This window comes from Porcisia hertigi, chromosome 32 (genome assembly GCF_017918235.1).
Source record: "Porcisia hertigi strain C119 chromosome 32, whole genome shotgun sequence".
NCBI lineage: Eukaryota > Euglenozoa > Kinetoplastea > Trypanosomatida > Trypanosomatidae > Porcisia > Porcisia hertigi.
In genome coordinates, this window is record NC_090591.1 from 500,224 (window position 1) to 526,956 (window position 26,733).

The 26,733-nt window shown below is 53.3% G+C and overlaps 8 protein-coding genes across 8 annotated transcripts; all 8 read left to right on the plus strand.

The window, feature by feature from the left end:
• Nucleotides 1-783: 783 nt before the first annotated feature.
• Nucleotides 784-2,226, plus strand: JKF63_02487 (uncharacterized protein; the record flags this gene model as incomplete). Its single annotated transcript, XM_067898512.1, has 1 exon — nt 784-2,226. One exon carries the CDS (start codon nt 784-786, stop codon nt 2,224-2,226), a length of 1,443 nt encoding a protein of 480 aa, XP_067754669.1.
• A 3,374-nt stretch (nt 2,227-5,600) lies between these two features.
• Nucleotides 5,601-7,796, plus strand: JKF63_02488 (uncharacterized protein; the record flags this gene model as incomplete). The annotated part of the gene is made up of 1 exon (XM_067898513.1): nt 5,601-7,796. The coding sequence occupies one exon, from the start codon at nt 5,601-5,603 to the stop codon at nt 7,794-7,796; it is 2,196 nt and encodes a 731-aa protein (XP_067754670.1).
• Nucleotides 7,797-10,618: 2,822 nt separating this feature from the next.
• JKF63_02489 (uncharacterized protein) lies at nt 10,619-11,218 on the plus strand (the record flags this gene model as incomplete). The annotated part of the gene is made up of 1 exon (XM_067898514.1): nt 10,619-11,218. The coding sequence occupies one exon, from the start codon at nt 10,619-10,621 to the stop codon at nt 11,216-11,218; it is 600 nt and encodes a 199-aa protein (XP_067754671.1).
• Nucleotides 11,219-11,982: 764 nt separating this feature from the next.
• On the plus strand, nt 11,983-12,267 carry JKF63_02490 (uncharacterized protein; the record flags this gene model as incomplete). Its single annotated transcript, XM_067898515.1, has 1 exon — nt 11,983-12,267. The coding sequence occupies one exon, from the start codon at nt 11,983-11,985 to the stop codon at nt 12,265-12,267; it is 285 nt and encodes a 94-aa protein (XP_067754672.1).
• Nucleotides 12,268-14,911: 2,644 nt separating this feature from the next.
• On the plus strand, nt 14,912-16,582 carry JKF63_02491 (uncharacterized protein; the record flags this gene model as incomplete). The annotated part of the gene is made up of 1 exon (XM_067898516.1): nt 14,912-16,582. One exon carries the CDS (start codon nt 14,912-14,914, stop codon nt 16,580-16,582), a length of 1,671 nt encoding a protein of 556 aa, XP_067754673.1.
• Nucleotides 16,583-20,269: 3,687 nt separating this feature from the next.
• JKF63_02492 (uncharacterized protein) lies at nt 20,270-21,085 on the plus strand (the record flags this gene model as incomplete). The annotated part of the gene is made up of 1 exon (XM_067898517.1): nt 20,270-21,085. One exon carries the CDS (start codon nt 20,270-20,272, stop codon nt 21,083-21,085), a length of 816 nt encoding a protein of 271 aa, XP_067754674.1.
• An 828-nt stretch (nt 21,086-21,913) lies between these two features.
• On the plus strand, nt 21,914-23,188 carry JKF63_02493 (uncharacterized protein; the record flags this gene model as incomplete). Its single annotated transcript, XM_067898518.1, has 1 exon — nt 21,914-23,188. The coding sequence occupies one exon, from the start codon at nt 21,914-21,916 to the stop codon at nt 23,186-23,188; it is 1,275 nt and encodes a 424-aa protein (XP_067754675.1).
• A 709-nt stretch (nt 23,189-23,897) lies between these two features.
• On the plus strand, nt 23,898-25,544 carry JKF63_02494 (uncharacterized protein; the record flags this gene model as incomplete). Its single annotated transcript, XM_067898519.1, has 1 exon — nt 23,898-25,544. One exon carries the CDS (start codon nt 23,898-23,900, stop codon nt 25,542-25,544), a length of 1,647 nt encoding a protein of 548 aa, XP_067754676.1.
• Between the last annotated feature and the right edge of the window lie 1,189 nt (nt 25,545-26,733).

Here is a 26,733-nt window from a genome sequence, read left to right on the forward strand (position 1 = left end):
GTGTGAGTCTTGCCCCCTCATCCCCTCCCCCCCCCCCCCCAAAAAAAAAAAGGTGAATATGATGGTCTTTCATCCGTCACTGTCAGTGTGGCGAGTAGTGCTTATCATTGGAAGATGTTGACATATGTGTATGTGTATTATATATATATATATGTGTGTGTGTGACTGCGCGTACACATGCACTACTGGTTCTGCGTCTGCTAGAGTACGACAGGGATCTTGTCTACGCCGCCTCCACTTAACCTCCCTTCTCTCTCCCCCCCCTCCCCTTCCCCTGCTGTTCCCTACGACTTGTTTCCAACAAGATTGAGCACCCTTATACCCCTTGCCGACCGCACCACAAACAAAAAAGCAAACGGGGCTGTGCTTTGGTTTATTTATTTGTTTATTTTTTGGGGGCGGCGCCTTTGTGCATCGTTCTCGAGAAATTGTGCGTGGGCCTCTCTTACGAGAGGGGAGGGAAGAAAAGAAAAAAACATTTATGCACCGCCCTCTTTCGTGCGCCGATGTGGGGCGTGCTCGTTTCGTAGTCCCCATTCCAGGCCCCTCTGTTGTTGTTCTTGTGTTTTCTGGAAGGGTGTTTTCCCCGGAGTTTTTCAAGTCTTGCTGCCTCATCAGCACTTGAAGTTGTCTTCCCAAGGCGAATCCGACAGTCAGGGCTGCTAACGCTTTCCGCATCCAACACGAAGGTGTGTGTGTGTGTGTGGGTGTGTGCGTGTTTTTGTTATCGTATCAGCCTACTTCGGCGGGACCTCTCTCTTTTCCAACTTCCGTGTGAGCATCATGCCCACGTTTGCCCTTGAACCCGTTCCACTGTTCCAGCCCATTACGGCCAAGTCAGACGAACGCATCACAAAGTTTTTGGAAGTGATGAGGGAGCAATACAGGCTGGACCTGCCTTTGCTCTTTCAGCGCGTCGCGGACCGCGGCACGTCGGACTTGCCCACTCCACAGAACGACCTTCGTCTCATGGCGTACGCGTTCCTCGTCGCACGCAAGTGGAGCGTGAAAGATGCGGTGAGGATGGCGCACGATGCGTGCCGCTTTTGGGACACGTTTCATTTCAGCGAGTACTCCCCCTTCCCGTCGGGCTTTTCTCTCTGTGGCTACGATCAGGCGACTGTGGCGGCTGTGACGATGCAGCCTTTTCAAACGACGAACACAGCCCTATACCGCTGCATGCAGACCATGACGCCGCTGGTGCATGCCGGGTTTCACTACTGGGACCGCCGTGGCCTGCCCGTTTTGTACTGGCTCCTTGGTCGCATGGACACGCACTCAGTACTCCGAGAAGTGAAGCCGCACGTCCCAGTTGGTACCTCGATTCGGGAGTTCTTCCAGCTGTTTGGAGGCGGCATCGTCGATCTGGGGTGGACACTCTGCAACTACCAGGACGCGTTCCTCACAGCTCACCCAAACGCTGGAATCGACATGGGTGCACCTCGCCGGAACTTCTGCACTGTTGTTGTGGACTGTAGAGGCCTCAACTATAAAATGATCAACAGGCAGCTGCTGGAGGAGACGAAGCGCACGCTGCTGCAGATGAGTTGTGTGTTTGCCGATTTCATTCACCGCATCGTCCTCGTGAACTGCCCACCCATGGTGAGATTTGCCTACCGCCTCCTGCAGTCCGCGTTAAACGACGGTGTGCAGAAGAAGATGACATTTGTGTCGCCAGAGAACACAACGGCGGCGCTCGACTCCGTGATTGGACTAGAGCGCGTGCCGGCATTTCTCGGTGGCAGTTGCAGCTGTAAGGGCGGCTGCATTGCGTCCTATAACCCCAAAGCGGCCTTCACAGCCAAGGAGTTTGGTGGCGAAGGCGACGTTTCCACCGAGGACATCACTGTTAGCCCTGGAAAAAGACACGAGAAAGTCTTCGAGCTGCGGAAGGGCGAGGAGGTGATTTGGGAGTTCTCGACGACCAAAGGCACAGACTTGCGCTTTTCCGTCATGTTCTACCCGCTTCAGCAGGGCGTGACGACGCAGACCAAGCACGGAAAGATGAAGATGTCTATCGACACAACAGTAAAGGGCACGATCTCCCAGAATCCGGTCGTGAAACAGGAGAAGCTGAAGGATGGAGCGGATAGCTATGTGGCTCCTCTGGACGGGATTTTGCAGCTCGTCTGGGATAACTCAAAGTCCATTGTGAGCGCCAAAGGCATTCAAATGCGGGTCTACAAGTCGGAGGCAGTGATGGCGTTAATGGATGAGTACAACTAGCAGTGAATGATGCACAGCCTGGTGCGTATATTCTAGACTGTGTGTATGTGTGTGTGTGTATGAGGGGGGGGGGTATATGGGGGTGTCCGGGTTGTGTCGATGTTGCGGGATAAAACTGTGCGGACCCGAGATACTTTTCTCCCCGAGTGTGGCTCTCTTTTGCGGTTTCCCTCACGCTGTCTATCCGCGATAAAGGTGGGGATAAGCACACGCGTGCGCAAGAACCACACGCTTGTCTCCGTAAGGGCATTGTACTCTTCTGTTTTTTCTTCTCTCTTTGAGTTTCAAGTGAAAGAGCGTACTGCGCAGTTGGAGATGTTAGCTTGTGCCGTGTGACCCGGTGCCTTGTGGTTTCGTCCACTGTTGTGCGAGTCTGTGTCGTCGTCATCTGACGAAAAAACGTCCACGCCCCCCCTCCCTCCACTTTCTTCACCGAACAGCCCCTCAATGCAGTGGAAGAGGTGAATCCGATATATATTTTTTGTGGTCTGCTTCATGCAGTTATTCATTCATTGCATTCTGTATTTTTCATATCTTTGTTATTATATATATATTTTTTGGTATTGACGAGGTGCTTTGAAACGACTCGTTTATCAGCAGATCATGCAAACCTGAGGCGTTGCGGGTCCTTTGAGATGTCTCACCTGGTGTGCGGAGGGGGGGGGTGAGGTGGGGGGGGGGGGGCTGCTCCTGGATGCTTCTTTAAGGTGTTTTTTTTTCATGACCAACGCACTTTTTATCCCCCCCCCCCCCGTCTACCACACCTGCACTCTCCCACCCCCCAATGACTAAAATGACACATTCCGCCGCCTATGGCTTCGAGAAGGGCCCTGGACAAGGGAGGGGGAAAGGGCGCTGCCGGGATCAAGGCGTTTCATACACTGATGTCCGCCTTTGTGCGAATGTCTCAGCACGTATCGGAATAGGAGACTTGAAGGTCCTGGAGAACCAGTTAGTTTGATCTCCCCTGCTCCTCAACGCGCGGATTGTCCTAGCACACAACTGCGATGTAGATGTGATCACTTCATATACGAATGTAGGTACCGTTAAATGTGTACACGTCGTTACCTCCCTTCTGGGAATAAGGAAAAAAAGACTTTTTTTGTATTCATTTGTTTTTTGCGGGGGGCAGCTCGATGAGGTCAACTTTTTGTGGGTTGCAAATATGTATTCGTTAATGTGTATATACGCGAAATATTTGTATATTGCATATGTACTATATATATATGTACACATGCGTGTCCGTGTGTGTGTGTGTGTATGGCGGGCGGGCGGAAGGGCGAAAGGGAATCTGGGCAGTGCATGTGTTTGCATCAGGGAGAGTCACATATACGTTTGCTTGTCTTCATAAGAAAAACTCGCGTTGCTGACTCCTTTCCGTTGAAGGAGATTATGCCTGCTTAGGTGGCTACCCGTTCTGCATCCACTCTAGCGTCGCTTCAAAGAAGACATGCATACTCGAACGAAACCTACACGGATCTCCTGCCCCTCCCCTCCCCTTCCCCCCCCCCCCCCCAAAAAAAAAAAAGAAAAGTCTTCTAACGCTGTGCATAAATAAATAAATATATATATATATATTCCTGAGTGCGTTCTAATCAACACAGTTAGCTTATTTATGTATCGCTTCAACTTCTCCCTTCTCTTGGTTTTAATGAACATCATTTACGGACGTGTACCCGTATCATGTGCATACACTATGCTCGTACTCCCCACTCCCCCCCCTCTTGTTCCTCTTGCCGGTATTGTAAAAGATTGTGGACCTCGCAGCACAGGTGGCTCTGGGATTGGCGGTGGACTCAGCGTGGAAACAAGTGGGTAATCGAGGGCTTGAACACACGCTAGAGATGCCCTCCGACTACCTCTTTTTTGTTTGTTTTACGCATACGTACACGCGAGGTCTATTTCGTTCATTAAGATGATGTGCTGACAGTTATTCACGATATTTTTCACCCTTAGGTTGTACCCACTATCCCGTTTCCCCTTCTCTCTCAATGGGGCCCCGAATAAGGAGGGAAAAAGAGAAAATATACACAGACAGGAGGAGCTTGTGAGGAATTTTTTGGCGTGATTGCATCGTGTGTTGGCCTCTTCCACCCACCGCCTGCTAAAAAAATGCGGGAGAACATAAATGTTAGCCCTTCGTGGAGGGACTTGGCTGTTTAGTCGGTTTTGCCGAGTTCTCCGGCCCCGGTCTTGACATTTCCTCAAGTCACTCCCTTGTGGATGGTACGCGCATCTGTCTTACTCCCGTTTACCCCGCAGCTCACCTCTACTGCCCCTCCGCCCCCCCCCCCCCTCCCAAGTAGCGCAAACTTTGACCCGGGTTCGATCTTCCATGGTGCCGGGGACTACCTGTGTAACTCACTCATGAAAGGGAAAACGAAAATACTATATCATATTCATGGGGAGAAGAGGGTGGGTGGGTGGACTTCTCGCGTAGCGGCGAGGGTTCATCTCTCCGCTTGACCTGTCTGTTGGACCACTCACGCGAACCGTAGCGCAGAGGACGCACAGCCAATTTGCGTGTTCTCTTATCCTCATACCTATTCCTGCTACGGAACTTTTGGGAGCCAACACCGCCTATTGGCCTGGCACTCCTCGTTACCCGAAACGAGTATCATCTTCGATAAGCTCGACAGAGCTCCTCACTGCGCTTCACCACAGTCAACAACTGTTCCCCCTTTCCCCCCTTTTCTTCAAATATCCATGTTCTTGCTCAAAATCGATAAATCATAGCTTCTTGCACCCCTAAGCATTCTCTCATTGAGAGAGAGGGAATCGTTGCAGACACGATCTGCACTGAGCTGGTATTTTTTATTGCGTCTTGTACTGGAATATCGACCGCCGGTCGCGGATCTCCTCTCTCTCCATCGCTCTGGTGCCATACCTCCTTCCTTGTCTTCTATGGGTTCGTCCAGGACACACACCTCCCAGCGTTCCCACGAATCACCCTTTTTTCCCACCTGCCACCGACCTTTTGGTCTCTCTTGTTTTGCACGACCCTTTGACAGAGCAAGGTGCGCAAGAGCTGTGTTGTTTTCTTCTCCCCATGTGAACCGCTCTCTGCTTAGCCGCTGCTGTTGTAGTCGTGTTGGTGCTGTGCCCCTTCCGTTATTTCACGGGGCTTGTCTCGCTGATTCGTGCGGATCTGCGAGTGTGTTGCATTCGTCAACTTCTTCAGATCCAGGGGGCCATTGGACTTCAATGGCGGATGCCCCGACGTTGAAGCACATCATTACCCATCTTGAGTTCAGTGTGGCTTTTTCGAACCCCTCACCGACGGGCAGCGGATCTACCCTTTCGGCTCTGATAACACGCGCCTCCTGTGACTTGTTCGCTTCTTTAGTTTGATATGCCGTGTACAGTCCCCCTCCATGGACGAGCGATTCGACACCCCTTACAGCGATGATGACCTCCTCTCATCCAGCACAGCTTGCATTCACCTCGATTGCAAGCACGAACATCAGGTGACGGAGGCGATCAAGGCTCTTCGTTTGATATTGAGGTATGGGATTCACGAGGAGCCTTCAAAGATGGCAGTGAGCGAGGCTTCCGATAGCTGTATAGCCCTGGAGTACCTCAGGATCTTTTCGTCTGGACTGGAGCCCGGAGAGGCACGCTACATTGTCTACCGGTATCTCAAGGCCAATTGCATGAACAGCGCAGGGGCGCTCCGAGAAATGATGAATGCCGCAGAGCTGCGCGAAAAACAGCTCCTCAATAGGGTGGTGCTCTTCCCGTGTTTAGTTCCGATGAACGGGTTCGATCAGTGGGCGATTTGCAAGGAGCTTCGGCTCTTGTACGGGAATACGTCTTGCGACAAGCAAATCCCGGACCACCAGGGACGCCCTCAACTTGAACACGGGCAAGGAAGCGACTGCGGCGTACCGTGGGAGGAGCATCAAAGCAACATGATGACCGCAGAAGTATCGCGCGAATCGGAGTTCCCGGCCCCTACACGTTCCAGCAGCTACTCATCACGAAAAGCAATGACCCTGTTTCAGAAAACAGCAGCCTCCACAGCCACCGGAGAGTTTCAAAGCGGTCTCTCATCATCCATAGAAAAGAAACAGGTGTCCGGTAGTAGCCAGGGCACTGGAGGGGCATGGCATTTGTTCGCATCTTTCATGTCTTTCGTGTGTGGTGAAGGTATGGGCCGCATGTCAGACAAGTCAAACACTGAGAAAACGACTCCCAGTGCCGTTTCCCCTGGCCCGACGAGGAACAGCAGCTTCCACTCCATCGTCTCCATGAGCGGCGATACCAGCAGTAGCGTGGCTACGAGCGATCGGCAGACTTCTTGCATGGCAAAGGAGGTCGTCCAGCACACGGGGGACACGGTTCCCGCGGTGAAGAGCACAGTCGCTTCCATTTACGAAGACAGCCTCAATCTCCACGGCATATTGCAGCCCATTATCGAGGTCATCACAAGACACGTACAATTCGCGTTTCATTACTATGATTTGCACGGACATCCCGTCATGTATTGTCGCCTTGGTGGAATGCACTCCAGGAAGCTCATGCAAGAGCTTTTGCCGCTGACAGCGGTCGATGCGGAGCCACGCACGGTCACTGTGCTCTTCACCACCTACTTTTTTCTGGTGTTAGAGCAGCTGATTCGTTACTGCAACCGCCAAAACCGTAAACACAACATCCTGGACGGTGCTCATCTGACCATGTCGCACCTCGACAGCAGACAGCAGCTGAGGGAGAAGTCGTCCTGTTTTCTCTGCAGTGCCAACGCCATCCCCGAAAAAGTCCCAGTCGGGACGTGCACCGTCGTTATCGACTGCGCAGGAGTGAATGTCCGACGATATCTGTACAAGCCGCTCCTGGCTATGGTGCGTTCTACGATTGAAGAGAGTATGCCCCACTTCCCGGAGTTGATTCATCACGTGTACGTTGTCAACTGCAATGCCGTTGTGAGGTGGTCGTATCGTTTTTTTCGACTCATACTCAAACAAAACACGCGCGATAAAATTACGTTTTGTGGCAAGAAAAGCACGGCTGCCACCTTGCGTCAGATGATCGGCAGTGATATGTTACCGGAGGAGCTGGGAGGCACGTGCAGGTGTCCTGGCGGCTGTATTCCCTTCACGCCTGCAACCCGTGATGAAGAAGAGTTGATGCCACTGGGCCACAGCTCCAGCTGGGCGCACTTGAACTGGACGCCGCCTTACACCGACAGCGACACTGACATGGCGCAGCGCTTCACTGAGGAGAGGCTCGCCAGTCGCAGGCTTCACTGCACCTCTGAGCAGATTCTTGTAAAGGCGCGAGCCTCGCGCAAACTCTCCTTTGCAATGGACGCACAAAGCGAAATTGTTTGGGAGTTCGCTGTGAAGCGCCACAGTAAAGTAACTTTCTCGGTTCTCTTTGCCTCTGCCGGCAATGATGGCGCCATGTTGTCTGTAGTGCAGCGATGCCGAGTGCAGGAGGGGGCGGGCCACTATATCGCCCCCTCTATCGGGACGGTCATTTTGGAATGGTGTAACAAACATAGCCTCTTTAGTCGATGCTCTGTGAGCCTAAAGGTCTATCACGAAAGAACTTCTGCAGCCGTCGTATGAAGGAGGAAAAGAAAAAAATGAAGAGCTCACTTGGAGAGAGGGGGGGGGGGAGGGCGGAAGAGGGGGCGACAGCCACACTGAGACCATTAGCGAGTCATTGTGCTAGTCTCTGTCAAAATAAGTATTGAGATGTGTGCTGTACCCTACCTACTCTGGGAGCCCATGCTGCCCAGGGAATAGCACATCTTCCATGGTGGTCACGAGGGTGTGAAACCACCTGACTCACCACTTCCCCGCCACCAAGTTTCATATCGCTGGTTGCACCGCCTCACGAATTCTGTTTGCAGGGCTGTGTCTCGAGTAATCGGGGTGTGAGAAGTGAAAAGGGAGGACTGCCGAGTTGGATTTAAAAGCTCCTTGAGCTGTAAAATAGCTCATTTACACGGAACACTGTGTTGTCCACAATGACTCCCCGGATTACGCCCTTGCGGGGGATGGGGCGAAGGCGAGGTCGGAAGTGTGGTGTCGAATGGAGGGTGCGCCAGAGCACCAGCAGACAAACATGCGTCCGGTGCACTGCACTCCCTTCTCGCCCTTCCCACTGTCGTGCGTTGCGCTTTTTTTTCCCCTTCCTCTCGAAAGTGCCCTTGGGGTGGGTGGGTTGGGAGGGAGGGGGCGGGGACGTTTGCCTGTGGGGGTGTGAGTGGGTGGGGAGGCGACGCCTGTAACGTCTTTGCTGAAATGGTGTCTGAACTGCAATGTGGGGAGAGGGTTGGACCCCGCGAGGCTCCGCACCCTTTGAAGAGAGACCTCCAAACGTTGCATGGTTCACGCATACTCCCACGCAAGGGTCCCTAAGAGCTACCTAGGTCTTTCCGCGCGGGGGGGGGTGAGGAGGGAGTGAGGGGCAACAAAGCCCACGCAGCCGCCTTCGCTTGCGTTAGTTTAGGGCTCTTGTTCGAGTCACCTGCTATTAGACTGAGCCGATTGGCTACTCCGCCAGTGACGCTGGAGTGCCTGGCAGAACGGTTCGTTTGCCGGGCGGCACACCAACACGGTTACACAAAATATGCCGCTATGGAAAGCTATCTGGCTTCGCACGTCAGCTTTAGTTTTTTTTTTTCTGTCGTCGCCAGCTATCCGCTCATTTGGAGATTCAAGAAGTGAAGCATCCCTTTATCTTGCCCTTCTGTTATCACAGCACAGAGGGGGTGGAGCTCATCACACTGCTGTGGTTATCGCAACACTCGATCGTGTGAGCTACCTGGAGTCTTTCAACGTTCCCCCCCCCCCCTTCCCATACCCCATACCCCACCCTCGACAAGTGCACTGCTCTCTGGCATGGTCCAGAACAAGCAGGATGCAGCTTTCTATCCCCACTCTGCTTGCATCTCTGATATTCTTCTTTTGTGACACTCTCCTGCCTCTATGACCTACTACATTGTCTCCCTTGTTGGGGTGTTGGTGCCTGAAGACGGCACGAAACAGAAAGGGGCAGTCCCATGTTACTTTTTCCCTTTGTGCGCCCATTTCAGTTGTCTGTCTAGTACAACTGTGCCTGCCCTCACCCTCATGTATGTGTATATGCATGTATATAAGTCTTTTTCAATCCATGCACCGTATGGTGCACTTATTTTTCCCTTTTTTTGTCCTACTTTCCAAAATCAAAGAGTCCGAAGTATTAAAAATAGTTGTAAATCTTATAAAGTATTATCGAATCCACACACACCCATCTCTCTCTCTCTGATTTGTGTGCCATCCATTTTTTGCTCCCAGATCAACGTCAGTGGTGGAACTGTATATTTGCATTTTTTTTCTGCGTGGCCGTGCCTGGAAAAGCAAAAAAATGGTGGGTGCTACCATGCGCATGGACTGTGATGTCTGTGGGGTGCACACTCGTATCTGTGACGCTGTGTTGTTGCTTGTTTTCCTCGACGAAGCATTAGGAGCCTTCTCAATTTCTATGTTTTCGTGATGCTGACTCTCACACGATTATTTTCTTGAGCCTTCGTCGCAGGTAACCCTTCGGCGGTTTTAAGGACAGTTGATATTCTTTTTTTTTTCAAGGGATCAGAAGAGAGAGGGGGGGATGGGAGGCGGGGGGGCTGGAGCGTGTTGGTGACTTGTTGTTTTATCCTTGAATCGTGTTTAACCACCCCCTTACCTCCTCATGACCTCTTCGCAGTGGGACACTTTTACATGGAAAATTCTGACAAGGGAGTTGCCTCTCCCCGGGCGGCATATGGGGATGTCAAGAGCAAAATCCAGACTTTCATCCCCGTGTTGTGGCGCATCCATCCTCGGGGTACGAGAAGCCGCTCTTCTGAGCTGTAATGGTTTGGGTACATTTTTTAAGCTCCGCGTGTACAGCCCTGAGGAACAAAGGCAGATGCCCCCACCGCTTCGCATTCTCCAAGCCTCATCTTTTTCTTCTTCGCCGCGCTTTTCAGCCTGTGTGTGTCGAGACTTGTTGCGCTCGTGTAGATGACATGAAACCTGTCAGCCGACTCTCTCTTTTCCTGCCCCCCTCCCTCCCCCCCCCCCCTCTCCCTTTTCTATAATCACGCGGCTCCCCCTTTTGGCTGGCTGTAGCCCTACCTACCGTCTGACGCCGCGGGGTACTGAAAGAAGCGGTGGCGCGGTGTGCGACAAGGACTCGCCTTCGCTCATTTCTCGTGGTGGAATAATACGTCTGGATCGAGAGTGGCACTTTCGAGTAGTCATACCGGCGAAGTTGGACCTCACACACCGAATAGAAGTTCTGCAAGACACACACACGCACACTCTCACGGGCACAGACCCACCGGGACACACACCTAGTGGTGCTGCTGATAAGAGCAAGAGGCAGAATATATATTTTTACATATATACTCATTTGAATAATGTTCTACAAGGTCGTCCTTCAGCGCACGGTGAATGTAAAGCCTACGGATCTGTGCAATACACTCAATCGCAGTCTTCTCACCTTCTTGCGGGAGGCAGTCGAGGGAAAGCCACTTCCATCCCCCGACAGTATCGCCAGCATAGCACTGGACTTCACTTCAGCGACCAAGTCTTCTGCGATGGTGATCGCTGTGCTTGATATCCTCAATGCTGAGACGCTGCAAGGCAAGGTGCTCGATGATGGCAGTGTGTCCTTCCGACTTACTTATGAGGCGATGGTGCTGAAGCTGCACCGCGGTGAGGTGCTCGATCTGCTGGTGAGTGACGTGGACGAGACAGGCTTCTGGGCGAGTGTCTATGGTGTTAATAAGCTCTTTGTGAACCGAAACCAGATGGGCGAGGACGCGCAAAGAGGAAAATCGGAGTGGTCATTTGAAGCGGAGACGGCTGCGTGGGTCAGTCATGACGATCGCCGCTCTATCAAAAAGGATACAATGGTGCGACTGCGAGTGATTGCGGAGACGCCGCAATCCGAACGAGGTATGGCGGTTGGCACCATCGGCGCCCCGTTTTTAGGTCCGCGTGTAGGCAGTTATTAGCACCACCCCCCAGGAGTCCACAAATTGACGGTGGTGACCACTTTTGCTACGGGGCGGCGCTCTCAAAGACCGCCACCTGCGCCACCAGACGCCGTGGAGAGGTAAGGGGGGAGGAGGAGAAAGAGGAGGGCGGGGGGGGGGCGTAGAACTCTCCACCCTTCCACATCGGTTTGCGTTTCACTACTTTGGCAGACGCGCCGATAGCTCGGATTTAGTTGGCCAGAAAGTTGCGTCTGTGTGCGTGTGTGCCTTTGGCTGTTTGTTTCTTTTTTTTTGCGTTTGTGGAGAATGAACGAGTGTGCCAGTATAAATCGGCGAGGTGCGAGTCTCGAAAAAGGCCACGAAAGCCAACATCGCGAAGAGGGCACCCACGCAGCTCTGCACGCAATTTGGTGTCCGTCGCCAGAGAGAAAGCGCGTGTGCGTACGTACAGCTAGAGGGATTCCACAGCGGGTGTTGTGGTAGTGTTCGACGGCACCCACCTCGGTGTCCTCCGTGTGTTCTTGAGCGATACATGCACGCATGCGTACACACGTATACACACGCACAGAGAGAGAGATCTTTAGTAATCCTTCCCCCCTCTCCTCTCCTCTCCCCTCTGACTCTCATGCAAAACTGCACACACAACTGGGATGTGGTCACCACTATTCTGTTTTTTTTTTCACTTTCCACCCACCATCGGCTCGCTTATAACCGGATGACCGTGGACTCTCACGCACATGCGCGGCTTATGAGGGAGGTGAGGCCGCTCGCGCCCAGACGCGATGACAACAAATACAGCTCGACACGCGTCGGCAGCGCAGCCGCCGTCCTCGCGCACTGATTTATGGAAGAAGGTTGTTATCGGTGCCTCCATCTTCGTTGTGTTGGGGGTTGCGTGGAGGACAGTGTATGTTAGCAACCAAAATGAATTGAAACTCCGCCGCGCTTTGCGCAAGTCCCAGAGCATACACGCCGCGCTAAGTGACGTTCCGGCACGCCGGTTCTCCACCATCGATGTGCGGCCATCCGCTGCGCAGAAGAACGATCTGATCGCCCGCTACGGCTAACGGGCGGACTCTCGCGTTCGAAAAAAAAAAGTGTAGTGAACACATCACTATCTAATCCGAATTTTTTTTTTCACGGAGTGGAAGGGCGTGACCGTGTACTGCACAAGGCTGCAGCTCAGTAGCCTATCTCCCTCACACCCCATCGGTGGGCCCCCTTACTCCTTAGCTTGGTGTCGCCTTTTTTCCACGTCCCCAATGGCTACAAATGGTCGACTGCATAGTAGTGCGTTCGTCGAGAAAGACAAAATGGTCCCCGAGGTCTCGTGTTTACATTTAAGAAAAGCTCACATGAGAACCCAAAGGGGTAAAGAAAAGGATCCACTTGCGCTCGCTTGCAAAAGATGCCCGAGTACATTTCTTCAGCGGGGGCCCTGCTCGGAGCTCGAGCGGTCATGGAATGGGGCACGGTGTGAACGGCAATAACGTTGTGCACCATCTGCACGATGGGATGGGTGCGCTAAAAGTGGTTGTGCGAGTATCATGTCCCGCTGCGTCACAACGCGGTGTCGTTGCTGACCCATTCTCTCTGGCAACCCCCTCTTCCTACTCCTCGCTACTTCTTCGGGCCTTCTCTCTCCCTCTTTCTGATATAATGCGCATACACAAATCCACACCCCTTGTGATCACATCTCTGTTTCTCACCTTTCGCGTGTAATCTCCAACGATTTTCCTCCCCCCCCCCCACGGATACAGCCATAACAATATATATTTATATATATTTATATATGTATGTGTATATATTATACATACATATAAATTGCCACAAAGAGTAAAAAAAGGGGAAAGGCCAAGGGCATTGACTGGTGCAACGCACAGGCGGCACTTCACGCACCGACCCGGAGCACAGACATCTCACTTTGGCGTGTGTGTGTGTTTTCTTTTTTGTCTTGGTCCCGTTTCTTCTTTGAACGCGCGTGTGATTGTACTCTCTGCGCGTTTTTTTAAGTGGCGGGTCTTGTATGTATGTGTTATGTCGATATGGATTCTTGCAGGCCGGATAGCAGTCTTTCTCAGTGCACTTCTTTTTGGTTGTGTTGTGGGTCTCTCGCTCTCCCTGTACTTTGACGTCTAGCGTCGCACGACGCGATTCTCTCGCTCTCTCTCTCTCTCTCTGTGTCTGTGCTCTCCTGCACACGGGTGCGGGTGTGCACCATTTACACCTGTACTGCCTCTTTCACTCTCACAATTGGGGAGTTGACATCCCCCATCCTTGCCCCTACGTACAGCCCCTCCCTCTCCCTCTGAGGTGTGTAGGGGGTTGCATCGCCCTTCGTCTTGTAGATACTGGTTTGCCTGAGGCATATCTTCGTGTTCAGGTCGGAGTTTCCTACACTCTCTGAGGGACGGCCGCCCCCAGAGGGCTTCGCTCTGCGCCAAACTCAGTACCGACCGAGGCCCCCTCTCTCTCTCGTCTCGTGCGTGCCCTCGGCTCCCATTCATCCTCTTCAGAGATAAAACGAGAGTACCACACTTGTGTCTTGGTTCATCACCTGGAAAAAAAAGAGCTGACATCTTGTTATGTGGTTGAGGCTTCTTCTCTAACCCCTGCATCTCCACCACTTCCACGTCACAGCTTTTTTTCCCTTTTCCTCCGTGGTACACTGACGTGTGTGAGTTGCCTCTCTCTGCGTGTGTGTGTGTGGGTGTCCCCTCCTCCCCTCACATTTTCTTGTTGCACAGATTTTTTTTTTGTCATCGAGAAGCCTCCCCCACCCCACCCCCTCTTTTGCATGCTTGTGTGTATGTGTGGATCAGATCGCCTGCACTAGTCGCGCACTTGGATTGTGCCCGGACTCATATTTTGTTCATGTTGTGCATATATGCGAAGCTCTCTGTGTGCTTAAGCGGTACAGTTCTTGAAGGACTCTGCGAGTAAGCGCGCTTCTTTTTCCCCGACTCGGTGCTGTTTACTGCCCTCTTGCCATTCTGGGGGTACGGTGCGGTGTTTTTTTTTTTTGTGTGTGTGTGTGTGTCCGTCGGAGCGCTGCACTTGAACGGAAAGCGAGGGGGTAACGCCGCACGTCGTCGGTTATTGCCTCTTTCGAGGATCGCGTAGAAAGGATCTTGGCCTCTTTTTTTTACACAGCTGTCCTCTCGTGCTTAGCGCTCTGCCTGTCCTATTCTTCAGTAGTAGCTGTGCAGAGCCACCAGTGAGTGCACATACCAGCGCAGAGCAGTTTGGAGGTCCGTTTCCCCGACCCTAATTTTCGAACTTCGCAACCCCCCTTTTTTTTTCTCTGCTCGATAGTGGAGACCGGTGCAGTTGTCTGAACTCTACTCCCCTCTAACCCTTTTGTGTACCTTTGACGCATCCCGAAGTTCTCGCCTCGGGACAGCAAGAGGCGATTAGACCCTTTTTTTGTGTGTGTGTGTGTGTGTTTCCAAGCGCTTTTGTGTATTCGCGAAGCGGCCGACACTGCGCGTGTGTCTCTCTTCTCGTGGGCGGCCCTTATCTTTTTTTTTCCCCGCTGGAGAAAGTGGATACAAGTGCAGCTTTGAACGCGCTCAGGCATTTTCAGAAGCGCTGTTGCCCCGCCCCGCCCCGCCCTTCCCCTCTCCCTCCCTTCCTTTCCTCCCACCCTCCCTGAGCACTGGTGACTTTGCTGTAGATTCCTACTACGCAAACGAAGGGGACGAAGTAAACATGCAGAGCTACTGGAGTTATCCTTCCGCCAAACAAGAATGCACCATCGAATCAGATCGAGGCATCAGCTGCGCAACGGACTGCAAGGTTAGCGCTCTTCTGGGGGTTATGGAAGCCGTCGACGGTGGACCAGCAGCGCAGCCGTGGTACTCGGACCTTCAAAATCTTTTCCCGACCCTCAACAAGCCTCTAGTGGAGGACGACGACGACGATAATGACGACGACGACGACAGTGACAGTGTCGCCTATGCTGCACTAGAGCATTTTCTTAAGGGGAGCGCTTGCGGCTGCATCGACTACCCATCCTCGAAGACAGACGGCGCGGCCAACGATCGCACCCTTGACGACTCTTCTCCTCCATCGGCTGCGACCACTGAATGCAGCGAAGGCGGTGTTCCTTGTCTTGAGGAGGATGTGCTTGGGGATCTTGGAGCCATCATCGGCTATGGCGGGGACCGTGGCTCATTTGTGTGTCGAGTGCCACTGCCGCCGCTGTTGCGGATGTGGAAAAAGGATCCTAACGCCCTGCGGGCACCGGCATACCTCGACACCCAGAACGGCCTGGGGCAACTGTACAAGGCCTACAAAAAGTACCCGACCCACATCTCAGAGGAGGAGATGTCGTTTGTATCAACAGTGTACCGATGCTCACAAAGCAGCGAACATTGCCAGAGCAGTAGCAACCCCTTTCTGTCCACGGAGGAAGCCCACTACGCTGCGCTACATTTAGTTCTACCCGACGCGATTGTGGTCGCGCATGGCGAGCAGGTTGGGCTGCTGATGCCACTGTACAACTCCAGCCTCAAAGAGTACCTCCAGAGTCTGGCAAATCCCACAATGTCTGCTTGCGGTGCGTCAAGCACCCCCTTTCCAGCGACCGCCTGGCGCCACTCAAGCACGTGCACGGAGGACCCCAGCAACCACGCCGGACCTGTCACTTCGCAAGGCGACACCTTTCGCTTTACTACAGCCTATCGGCCAGTTGACTCGATCCCGGTTGTGTCTGCCATCGTTTTTCAGATTCTGGAGGCGGTGGCTTACCTAAACCACCGCCTGCCCCACGGAAAAGGCTTCACTGGGTACACTCACAACGACCTCCACCTCGACAATATCCTGCTCTCCTACGACGGCCATGTAGCCCTCTGCGACTTTGAGCTTGTCGCGTCGACGCCTGCCACCTCGAGAACCATCGATATCCGCCGCCTGCCTCCCTCCTCGAGGCAGTCGCCGCACGGTCTCTTCAGCGAAACAGCAGACACATGGGCCTTTGGATTGATCATCGTGAATTTGCTCACCGGTGTGGACCCACTCTTCACCTCCGACATCGTGAACGACTTCAGCGATGGACCGCTGCTTTCGCGCTGGGACCAAAAAACGCGCGTCCTGGACTGGGAGGCAAACATTAAAGCGCACGTGGAGCGGCTGCTCTTGCGACAAGATTCCACGGGAAAGCGGCTCGAGGATGCACGCTCCCTACTAGAGCTGTGCAGCAAATGCCTAGTCAACCGCGAAGGTGCCGAACCACTGCGCGCCGTCGTCCTGCTCGAGGAGAAGATTTTCCGTCCTTATCGCCGTGACTTCACGCTTGCCACGAGCACGGTAAAGGCGTGGATCAACAACGCGCAGGATGACACACACGCTGACGGGAGGGCACATCCCCAATTCGAATAGCCACTGCAATACCCAAGACAACCCTCTGCTGTGTGAACTCCATCGCATGTGAGGAGATGAAAAGCACGTGGTCAATTGGGTTTGGTCGTGTCTCCTCACCTCTTTTTTGCCCGGGGCGCTCCGCAGAGTAAAAAGCCTGTCGGTGAGGGTAAGGAAAGGTGTGTGTGCGAATGGGTGATTAGTGCGAGAAGCCGTGGGCGAGTGGGACTTCCGGGTCCCTTCGCTTTACGATCCCAATCTTTTTTTTTTCATCTAGCCCTGCTTTTCTCTTTACACCCTCGCGTCGTGTGTGTGTTTCGTTCCTGCTCTTCCGGACTTGTACACTTTAGGCTGCATTTTGTGGTTTGGGTTTAGCGCTCGCTTATAACTGACCACCACACTCGCCCTTGGGCAGTCGATTTCGTTCTCCCCTTCTCCTCCCCCCACCCCACCCCACCCCACCCCTTCCCCTACTCCTCTTTCTCCCCCTCCCCTCTCCCCCTTATGCGGTACATCACAAGGGCGACGTCAATTTCGATCACGGATGCGTTGAGCGTGCCCACACCAGGCGTGCGAGTGAATTCGAGAGGGCCCCCACGTTGAGCATCCACATGCGGAGACAAAAAAAAACTTGCTATTAAGACAGCGAGGGGAGGGAAAGGACTCTCTTTGTTTCACATTTTTTTTTGCGGGTCTTGGCTTTCTTTTCTTAGCAGGAGTGGACGTTGTGTTGAGGTTTTTACAGACACGTAGATAAACAAATTCAGGAGGAGGGTCCGTGTAATGGATGTCTCCTTGAGAGGTAGCGGAGGCGGGCTCGGTGAAACAAAAAAAAAGGGGGTAGCGGTACAGAAAATATGTATAGTATGCCGAAGCTACCAGTTTCTGTGTATTGGCGGTTCAGTGTTGTTGTTCTTCAGTTCATCTTTTTCTCTTCCTCTGTGTCCCACATAGTCGGGTCGAAGAACAAAGCGGTTGCGAAAGTCTGACTTGAGGCATGCCTGCGTCAGTGTTTTCGCCGAACTGTTTGTGTATTTCTACGGTTGCAGACCCCGAAGAAATCCTCTCCACCAAAGCGCTGGCGCAGTGGAGGCTGCTTGATAAGTTGAGAACCACCGACGAATGGGGCACGCACTCCGGAGGAGTCATGTCTGCAGCGGGCCTAGATGCTAGCCTCTGAGTTGGAGGTAGTCAGCTCCTCGAGCACACACTCACTCACACACTCTGAGCCCATGCCAAACTGCTTCTCGTGGCAACAGAGTGACACTTGTACGACGCAGCAAAACAAAAGGGAGTTGCTGTTTCGAGCATTGACGGCCACGTCGTGGATGGCGCTGCGTCGCGGTACCCCTTGATAGAAAAAATATCTGCGTCTACTCATGCTGTAGAGCGCACAGGCTCAAGATGGCGCGAATGTGTCTCACCAGACCCTATTATGCAACGGAGTGTGAGAGATTCTAAGCCCTTCGAATGTGACCCCACAGCGTGGCGACCTGCATAGTGAGTGCTGCTGCTGTGCAACCAGTGCGGCAGAGGTGGATAGAGTTTGATGCGGGAGCCGTCTTCAGATGACCTGAGGCGACCATCGCTGTGAGGTGTCTGTCACGCGGTTCCACACTACGGGATATGACCGTGGACACGGGACGCAGAAGATGATGGAAAGAGTCGTTAGGATGTGTGCAGGTTTGTGTAGTGATTTGTGGTCGTGAAGAGAGGCGTTGTGGTGAAAAACAAACTCAAACCCAAACCAACCAACTCAGCCACTTGGAGAGCAAAAAGATTTACTCCCCTCGTCTTTCTCCCCTCTTTTCCCCGTTCTTTTCGTTGCAAAATAAATGTTCTGCTTTTTTGGTGTTTCTTTTCCCAATTCACATCGCCCCCCCCCCCCCCCATACACACACATGCGCGTATCAGCCTTCCTACCTCCCCCTCCCCCTTTCTCCTTCTCCTCATCCCCCTCTTCCTGTTTTCCCCTAAACATGTATTCCACTTCAAGGGAGCGGTAGTGTGTATGTACGTGCGTGTGCGTGTGTGTGTGCTCCTGTAAGGCCATACAAAGGAGTGAGAGGATGCTCAGCTTTGTGAAATATAAGAGGGCATAAATGCACGATCTAGTGCGTCACGTGCCTCTCAGGTGGGCAGTTCTCATTGGAGTGGTGCAAGGTGAGCTCCACGTACGACACATTACAGTGCTGCTCCTTGACGCCCCCGTGTGTGTGTGGGGGGGGGGGCGAGGGAAGCAGAGGGAGTAGGGAGGGGGGGTACGTCAGGACACTCGTCAAGGTTATTTTTCTTTTTTTTCGCTGTTTTTTTTTTTTTGGGGGGGGGGGAGAGTAGAGCAGGGGGGAAGAGGACTCCAAATCCGTTTTTCATCGCCCATTCATTCGCTTTTAAATCCGCGATTGCGCTAATTTGCCTGTCATGGCGGAGAATTACGTTGGGGGCATTTTTCCCCCATCGAATGTGGCAAATCTCACAAACGGGGCGGTATGGCTTGGAGGCCAGGTAACAAACACACACACACACACCTCCAAAATGCGAAAAAAAAGCTCTTCCGATGACGTTTGTGTTTCGCCCGGGGACGGCAGTCCTGTCAATATACAACTGGCTGGACTGCCATGTCAAAGAAGCAGGGCGCCATGGTCTCTATGTTTTTTTTTTTCGCTACCCCCCCCCCCCCCTCCCTCCTCCCCGCACGGGTTATAAAGAGGTTTGTAAGCGGCTTGGCGAGTGTCTTTTTCTTCTGTTGATCCTGGCTCTCCCCTGCTTTTCACTTTCCACGATTCAGCACGGGGTTGAAAACTGGGGAGCCTATTCTGGGGGACTTTGTAACTGTACATGTGTGTGTGTGTGTGTGAATCAGCAGTTTTCGCTGACGCTTCACAACAGAGCCATTTCAAGTGCTGTTCGTCTTGTAAAACCAGCTCTCCAGCAACCTTTGCTGCTGTGCAACCTGGGGGACATGAGATGTATTGGGGGGAAAAAATAGATCACACAGTAAGTTGTTCAGAGTAACGTAAGAGGTTGTGTCATTCAGTAGAGGACGAAATCCACCGGGCTCCTTACCGCATTGTGTTTGTAACTCCGTTCTCCACTGCGGGTCACCGAAAACAGCGCAGTAGCTCCTCGGCACATCCTCGACTGTGTATGGGGCACGTCCACGGAGTATGGCGTGTTCGTTACAAGATGGATATATATATATATATATATATATGTATATTTATTCGATGCCCCGCCCTTTTTCCTTCCGAGCTGTTCAAGCACTCTTTCTCCCCATATTCTACTCGGTCCCCCCCCCCCCTCATCCCATCCCCAACGTTTTTTTTTTGCTCTACCCCTCATTACGCCTTTTTACCCCCTCGCGCCTCACAGCCTATAAAGTTTGAATATCATCACGCGCCCTTCAACACCACCCGCTCTTCTTCGCCTTGTGGTTGAGGGGACAGGCTTCCCGACTTCTTGCCCTGGTCTGTGTGTGTAGGGGGGAATGGGGGCGGGGAGGGGGTGCGTCATCAGTGCCAGCTTGTGTGACATTCTCCTCGTGGGTAACAACGCTCTTGTGATATTAGGCACTGTAGCAGTCAGCCGAAAATCGGCACACAGAGAGCACAGTGACCTCGGCAGAGGATCTTTACCCCTCTCTAATTGAATTTTGTACATGCCGATCGGGCGGCCTCAGTTTCATCGAAGCGATACTGCACCGGTGATATGCATCGCTGCGTACTGTGGCGTCGCCTCGTGTGCGGTGGCACCAGGCTCCTCCGCGACGGCGCCGAGCCTCTGTCTGTCTCGACGTCGTCGACGCCCAGCTTGAAGAAAGCCGTTGAGGAAAACATCGAAAAGGAGTCGCAGGCACTCAGGCGGGTGGCATGCTACCCCCACCGCTCGATGACTAGACCCGTCATGCCCGTGCCGACGTCGCAGATCCTCTCCCCGCTGTTCATGTCTAACCTGATGGAGTTGAATCAACTGGCGACGGACCTGCACTGCGTGTCGTTTAGTGCCCCCAAGGCGCACTGGGACGCGGCTGTGATTCTGATCAAGAGCAACCCAGCTGAAAAGGAGTACGAGGTGTGGGTCAACCCTTCAGTGCCCGGCTATGCCGATCGAAATGCGGTGGCGCCCATGTATGGCATGTGGGAGAACTGTATCTCATGTGGCACAGCCACGGCGTGGGTCGTACGTCCGCAGCGCATCACGTGCAGCGGGTACGACGAGCACGGCAACCAGAAAGTGCAGGTCTTAGACGGCATGCGGGCACGCTGCCTCATGCACGAACTGGATCATTTGATGGGCAGAACCATCTTTCATCACACGATCGGGCCAGAGTTTGTTGCGAGCTCAGTGGCAATGTCCCAGCGACACCTCTGGCCGCCCAACTTCCCCTCTGCTGAGGCATACGTTACCGTTCCCGGTCAGTTTTTTGACTACGTGCGGAACACCACGGTAATTCCCCCGGGCATGGAGTGGTGGTACGCGCAGAACATGAGGGACGAGTTTGGTAACGAACAGATCGGGCAATGAATTTGGAAAGGGGGCGTGTGTTCAGGTACCCCAAAGTCCGAACGCCTTTGCCCCTCGCCATGTTCTGCTGGTCTGGTCTTTGTGATGACAGTGAGGAGCGCGCAGGATTTCTATTTTTCCTTGCTTGTTTTGGGTGAGGGGGGAAGGGGGCGCGTTCCTTTCTATTTGGTGCTGTTTTTTTTTTGCTGTTCTGCCGGGGGTTACACACCGCCCGGAGTGGTCCTGTAAGCCAGATGGGTGTGAAGTGCATGGACGGGAGGGGGGGGGGAGCAGCGCCGCTCCTAACATCATGACATTCTCCCATTTTTCGCGAGCATTGGGCTCTCTCTCCTCGTGTATCTTCACATGCTGGATTCAAAGAGCGAATCAAAGAACCCTGTTAGAGGGGGTGTCCTTTGCGTGGATACGCAGCCCTGTAGAGGGACTCCAGAGATGATAGCCGTGTGCTTCTCTTGCACTACGCTGCATGATTAAAATTTGGCAGGCAGCCTCGGCCTGGGTAGGATTCGAGGGAACAGCTCACTTCTGTGTCACCTCTATCTCCTCTCTCCATGGTAATAAGAGTAAATCTCGTCTATTTCGTCTTTTGTTGACATCCGTGAAGGCGTGTCGCCCTCCTTCCCTCCACCCCTCCTGCTACCCCGTGGGGTTCGTCATCACTTGCTCCTCCTGCTGCCCGGTTGAGCGACAGATACAGAGTTTTCTCACTCGAATCCAGTAATTACGCTGGTGTTTGACAAACACATTTTTTTTTCCAGGGGGTGGGGGGTTTGGGGCGCCCTTGAGGAACACTCAAGCACATCTCTGCGTGGCGTTGTGACGACAGAGATGTCCTCTGCATTTTTGGCCCAGCTCCCTTTTATAGGGTCTTCATCGACCCTCGGCTGGCAGCACGACGATGTTGCGCAATCGTACATGGACCATCTTTTGCAGCGTGCTCGTGTGCTGCTTCCACGCCGGGGGTGGCGCGTCGGCCTCATCAAGGAGTTTTACCCGAGAGGGGCCTCCCTGCTTGGACTAAATGTGAACGCTGGCAGCGAAGTGTGTATTCGCTTCCGAATTCCGGGCAAAAAAAACGAGTTTTTGCCATTCCATGAAGTGCTTTGCACTGCTTTGCATGAGTTCACCCACTGTGTGCACTCGAAGCACGATCGGTCCTTCTGGAATCTCTATTACGACCTGGTGAAGGAGTGCGAAGCGTTAGAGGTGGCAATGATTCAGCAGGGCAAACAGCTCTACCCAGATATGCCCCAGACATTGGCGACCCGCCGTCCCATCACGCATCCGCGGGGTCGAGCCGTTAGCGGGGCTGGCACAGCTGCAACGCCCCGTAGTCGTCGCAAAGCCACGGGTTATCGACTAGGTGGCGCAGACGCCGGAGGACGTGGTCAGATCGGTACGCACGGTCGTCATGTCACACAACTCATCACCAAGGCTGCACCCACACACGGTACAAGCATCTCAGCATCAACGCCCAAAGCAGGGTTCCCGGGTGAAGGTCAGCGACTCGGCAGTGGTCACCTCCACCAGTGCGTTACACCCGATAGCGTCACACCGACGCGCGACGCGCTGCGCCGAATTCTCGCGGACGCGGCAGAGAGACGCCTTATGCGGGAACAGCTCACGGCACCGCCAGCCAAAGTAAGCTCGCAGCCTTTGGTGCCGCAGCTGGACGCCGGCGCTTCCTTCCGTGAATGCGATAGACAAACCGAGGTGGACGATGACAACGTGCCTGACTGCATCCCGCAGAGTATTTTGGAGAAGCAGGACGGTGGAGGTTGGAGGTGTCCACGTTGCAGCTTTCTCAACGGCGGTGGATCACCTCGGAGCTGCGCCTTCTGTGCCGACTGCGATGGCGGTGAGGAGGCGGAGGGAACAGCACCAAAACGATCTCGAGTTGACAGGGAGCACTCATTTCTAGAGATGCCCACGGTAGTAGTCTCGTCACCCACCGCTTCGTACACAGTGTTGGCGGAAGGGCCCCAAGAGAGGCAGCGCGAGAATACAGTGAGAGAGTATTATGTTGTTTCGAGCGACGACGACAGTACCTGTAACTCCAACCAAACCCTATCTGGCTGGTGTCTGGACTGCCCCTCCAAGTAAAGTGCCGCTCGCGCCGCTCCTCACGCCACCAGGACTCAACTTGTGTGGGCGGCCTTTAACCGTGGATGCTGCTGGTGTGGCGCTTTCAGAAACCCTTGTTTTGGTTTTTCTGTTTTTTTTTGCTCCCCGCTGTGCACAACTTCTCTTTGCGGGGGCCACCTAGCTGATGTGGACACACACACACACACAAGAGATGCGACCGCGTAGATGAAGAGGGAGAAAATTGCCCACCCTTTTTTTTGTTGTTTTCTCCTCTTGAGGATCCCTGGCTTCTCAGCACTCAGAGAAGAGGGACTGTGAAAGGATCGACCTCAACGCTTCTGTGGCACCGCTCACAGGAAAATGTTGTGTATGTGTTTGCCCTCACTTTCTTCACAGATACCGCCGCTTATTCTTCTGCGCCCCCCCCCCCCCTCCTCCTCCTCCTCCCCTTGGTCTCTCTCTCAGATAACTGTTCAGGCGACTCACACGAATTTAACCGCTATTTTTTTTTAATACCTGTTCACCCACTGACAGCGCAACGCGAGCAAGAAAGGCACTAACAAGTAGCGGGTCGAGCAGTCACTGCCTCGCCCCCGTCCCGTCCCCACTTTGGCAGACCTTGCCGCATCCCCTTCCCCCTCCCCTCCCATCCACGCAGTAATTCACAACTCTCTCTCTCGCCTCTCCCTGGTTTTCATCGACAATAAAGGCAATTGGTCATCTTACAATGAACACCAAAGGCGTAGAGGATAGCATCTACGTCAATTTTTTTGGTTTCGATGGAAAGGCTGCAATGTTGGCGTGCGACTTGTATGGGATTCTCCCAGAAAACTTGCTCTACATGCCTAAAGGTATGTTGGCTAAAACTGGGGACGAAGAGGAGCAAGTCTTGCTCGTGCGGTACACCATGTGCGAACGAAGCCGCCAAGGCACCTTTCGCACCTTGCTGGGCGCCAAGCTGAAGCTGATAGCAGAAGGTAACGTGGATGAGTTATGGGAGAAGCGGTCCCGCATATTGCTCAGTGCCGCGCCGTGCCCGCGCTTTACGGAGATGCAACTAGAGAACGCCGCCGCGAGTATGGACACAGACACTGAGAGCGACGACGGACTGCACATCGATGAGCGTGGCATGGTGAAGCCGCCACCTCCCCTGCCTGCGCCTGCGCCACTGGTGCGGCAGGTCGGCCCAGCCAGCGCGGCGGTCGCTGAAACCGACATGGCCGAGGTTAGCGTGTCTGGCACGGCTAAGACCGCCACACCGTTGAGTCCTGCTGGAAACTCCCACACCCCGCTGCCCTATGGGCACGCTGCCTCTAGCACACGCAGCGAGGCGGCCAACGGCGGTGGCAGCATAGCCGCCGCCGCCGAGATCGTGCCTGGCGTGGGGGAGAAAGTCGAGACTGGGCACTCGACCGGCGAGTTGAGGTCGTACAAGATTCTCGAGATGCTGGCACATCCCCGGAAACCGAAGTTTGCCTTACCGCCTCCGACCACCATCCCGCAACCGTACTTTCCGCGTTCGCAGGGGGTGCTGAGCGTGGAGGAGAAGGAGCTTGCCGCCACCAAAAAGAAGCTTTCCCGGTACAGCAAGGGAGCACTCAAGCAAATCAATGGAAAGAGGCAAAAGCTGGCTCGGGACGCCTCCGTGGCAGGGCTCAACACCCCTTTTCCTCCTTTGACCTCATCCTCCTCTCCCATGTCGCGTAACCTGCATGCCACTGCTCATTTTGTTGAGCTCGCGGAGCTTAACAATAGGCGCGAGCTAGCAGCCATTCATCGAGTGGCAGAACTGCATCTACACTCCATGTCCAAGCGATATGAGCAGGCCCGCGCCATTGATGAAGAAATGGAGGCTGTTCCCGCCCTCGGGACGCTGGAGCACATGCTCAAGTACCATAAATCTATCGGTGTGATCGCCGAGCTCGAAGAACGGCTTCAGACTGACCGAAAACACGAGGAATCACGCGCAGCGCTTCGACGAGAATGGAGCAAGATGCAATCTCAGAGCGAACACGCGATTGAGGAGAAGCAACACCGGAAACAAAAAGCGCGTGAGCGGGAGCGTGAAAAGGCAATGAGCATCTTCGTTGAGGTGCAGAGGACGCATGAGCTCATTACATCGTGGAAAAAAGAGGCGGCTTCCCGTCAACACAAGGCGAAAATGAGCAAAGTTTACCACCAAAGTGCTACGCGGCATGCAAAGGCGGACAAATTTGTGGAGACGAGGCGCAGCGCTGTCAGTGGGTTGCGCTACAATCATGACCAGCAGGCGTTGCACCGCCGTAAAGTGCGTGAAACACTCCTTGACATGGAAATACGGAACGACTTTGCTGCGGATGAGCTTATCGACAAGGGCATTGACATGGTTGCATAGGAGAGGAGACTCTTGTCATTTGTTTTTTTCTTTTTTGTTTGCTTCCTTACCATGATTTTTTAAAAATATTTTTTCCTTCATGAGGTGAGGGCCAATACGGATGTTTAGACTGGGGCCACGTGTATTGTTTTTTTTTCTTTCCACGGTCAAATTCGCTTACTCAAACATCGCGCGAGCTGTTTCTAGGGCTCTCCTACGCACAGTCCATGTCGTCGTCGTTGGGCTTCTCACTCTGCCCCACCCCGCTGACGCGTGAATCGTTTTGTGTGTGTGTGTGTGTCCACATTTAACGAGCGAGGTTGTAAAATCGATGTAGAGCATTATGAATCTCTGTTTTTTTTTTCCTCCTCCTCCTCCTCTTCCCCCCCACCTCTCTCGTCTTCTACCTATGAACACCACCACCCTACCCCTGTCTCGCTAGTATCCATGGTTAGGGTGTGTGACGATGATATTGGAACCGTTTCCAGCAAAGGAAGAAGTAAGTGTTGGGGATGAAGAAAAAAAAAACACAAACGCTTCAGGACTCTGTTGTGTGGTGTTGGAGGTAAGCGTGTTAGCCTCGGCATGAATGTTCATGTATTTCATTAGTTTTGTCACATCTGTTTTTGGTCTGGTTCCCATTTCCCCGTGTGTATGGTTTCGAGTTTTTCTCTGCTGATCGCTGCACCCTCAACACAGCCACACGAGGAGTGCGTCTTCTGTGTATACATTCGCCTCTTTTTTTTTTCTCGGGTACTGTGCGCTCACGTGTGTTACCGAACTCAAATATTTTTTTTTTATTTTGCGGTAGCGCTGGGGAAAAAGAAAAACAAGACGGCGTTGGATTTCTGAGGTACTGGGCGCACTCACTTGACTCTAAGCACTTTCACAGTGTACGAGTCCCGCCTTGGCCTATACAGGCCCGCACACACGCGCGCACACGTCAACAGCAAAAGAACAAAAACATGATGTTTGCCCGGTTCATTTTTAGCTTTTGTTTTTATGTTCTTGATTTACCGACCCTTGGTAACTCATCTCCTCCCTCTTTTTTTTTTTGGTCGAGCGGTGTGTCCGTGCGGCGCGCTCTCCCATCCCTCTCCTTGGCGGCGCATCCTGGGTCGACCTAATGAGGTTTTGTGCTTCCCCACATTGCTGCGCGCGTGTGGTCCACGCGCTTCACAGCAGGAGCCTTTCTGGGAAGACGGATCAA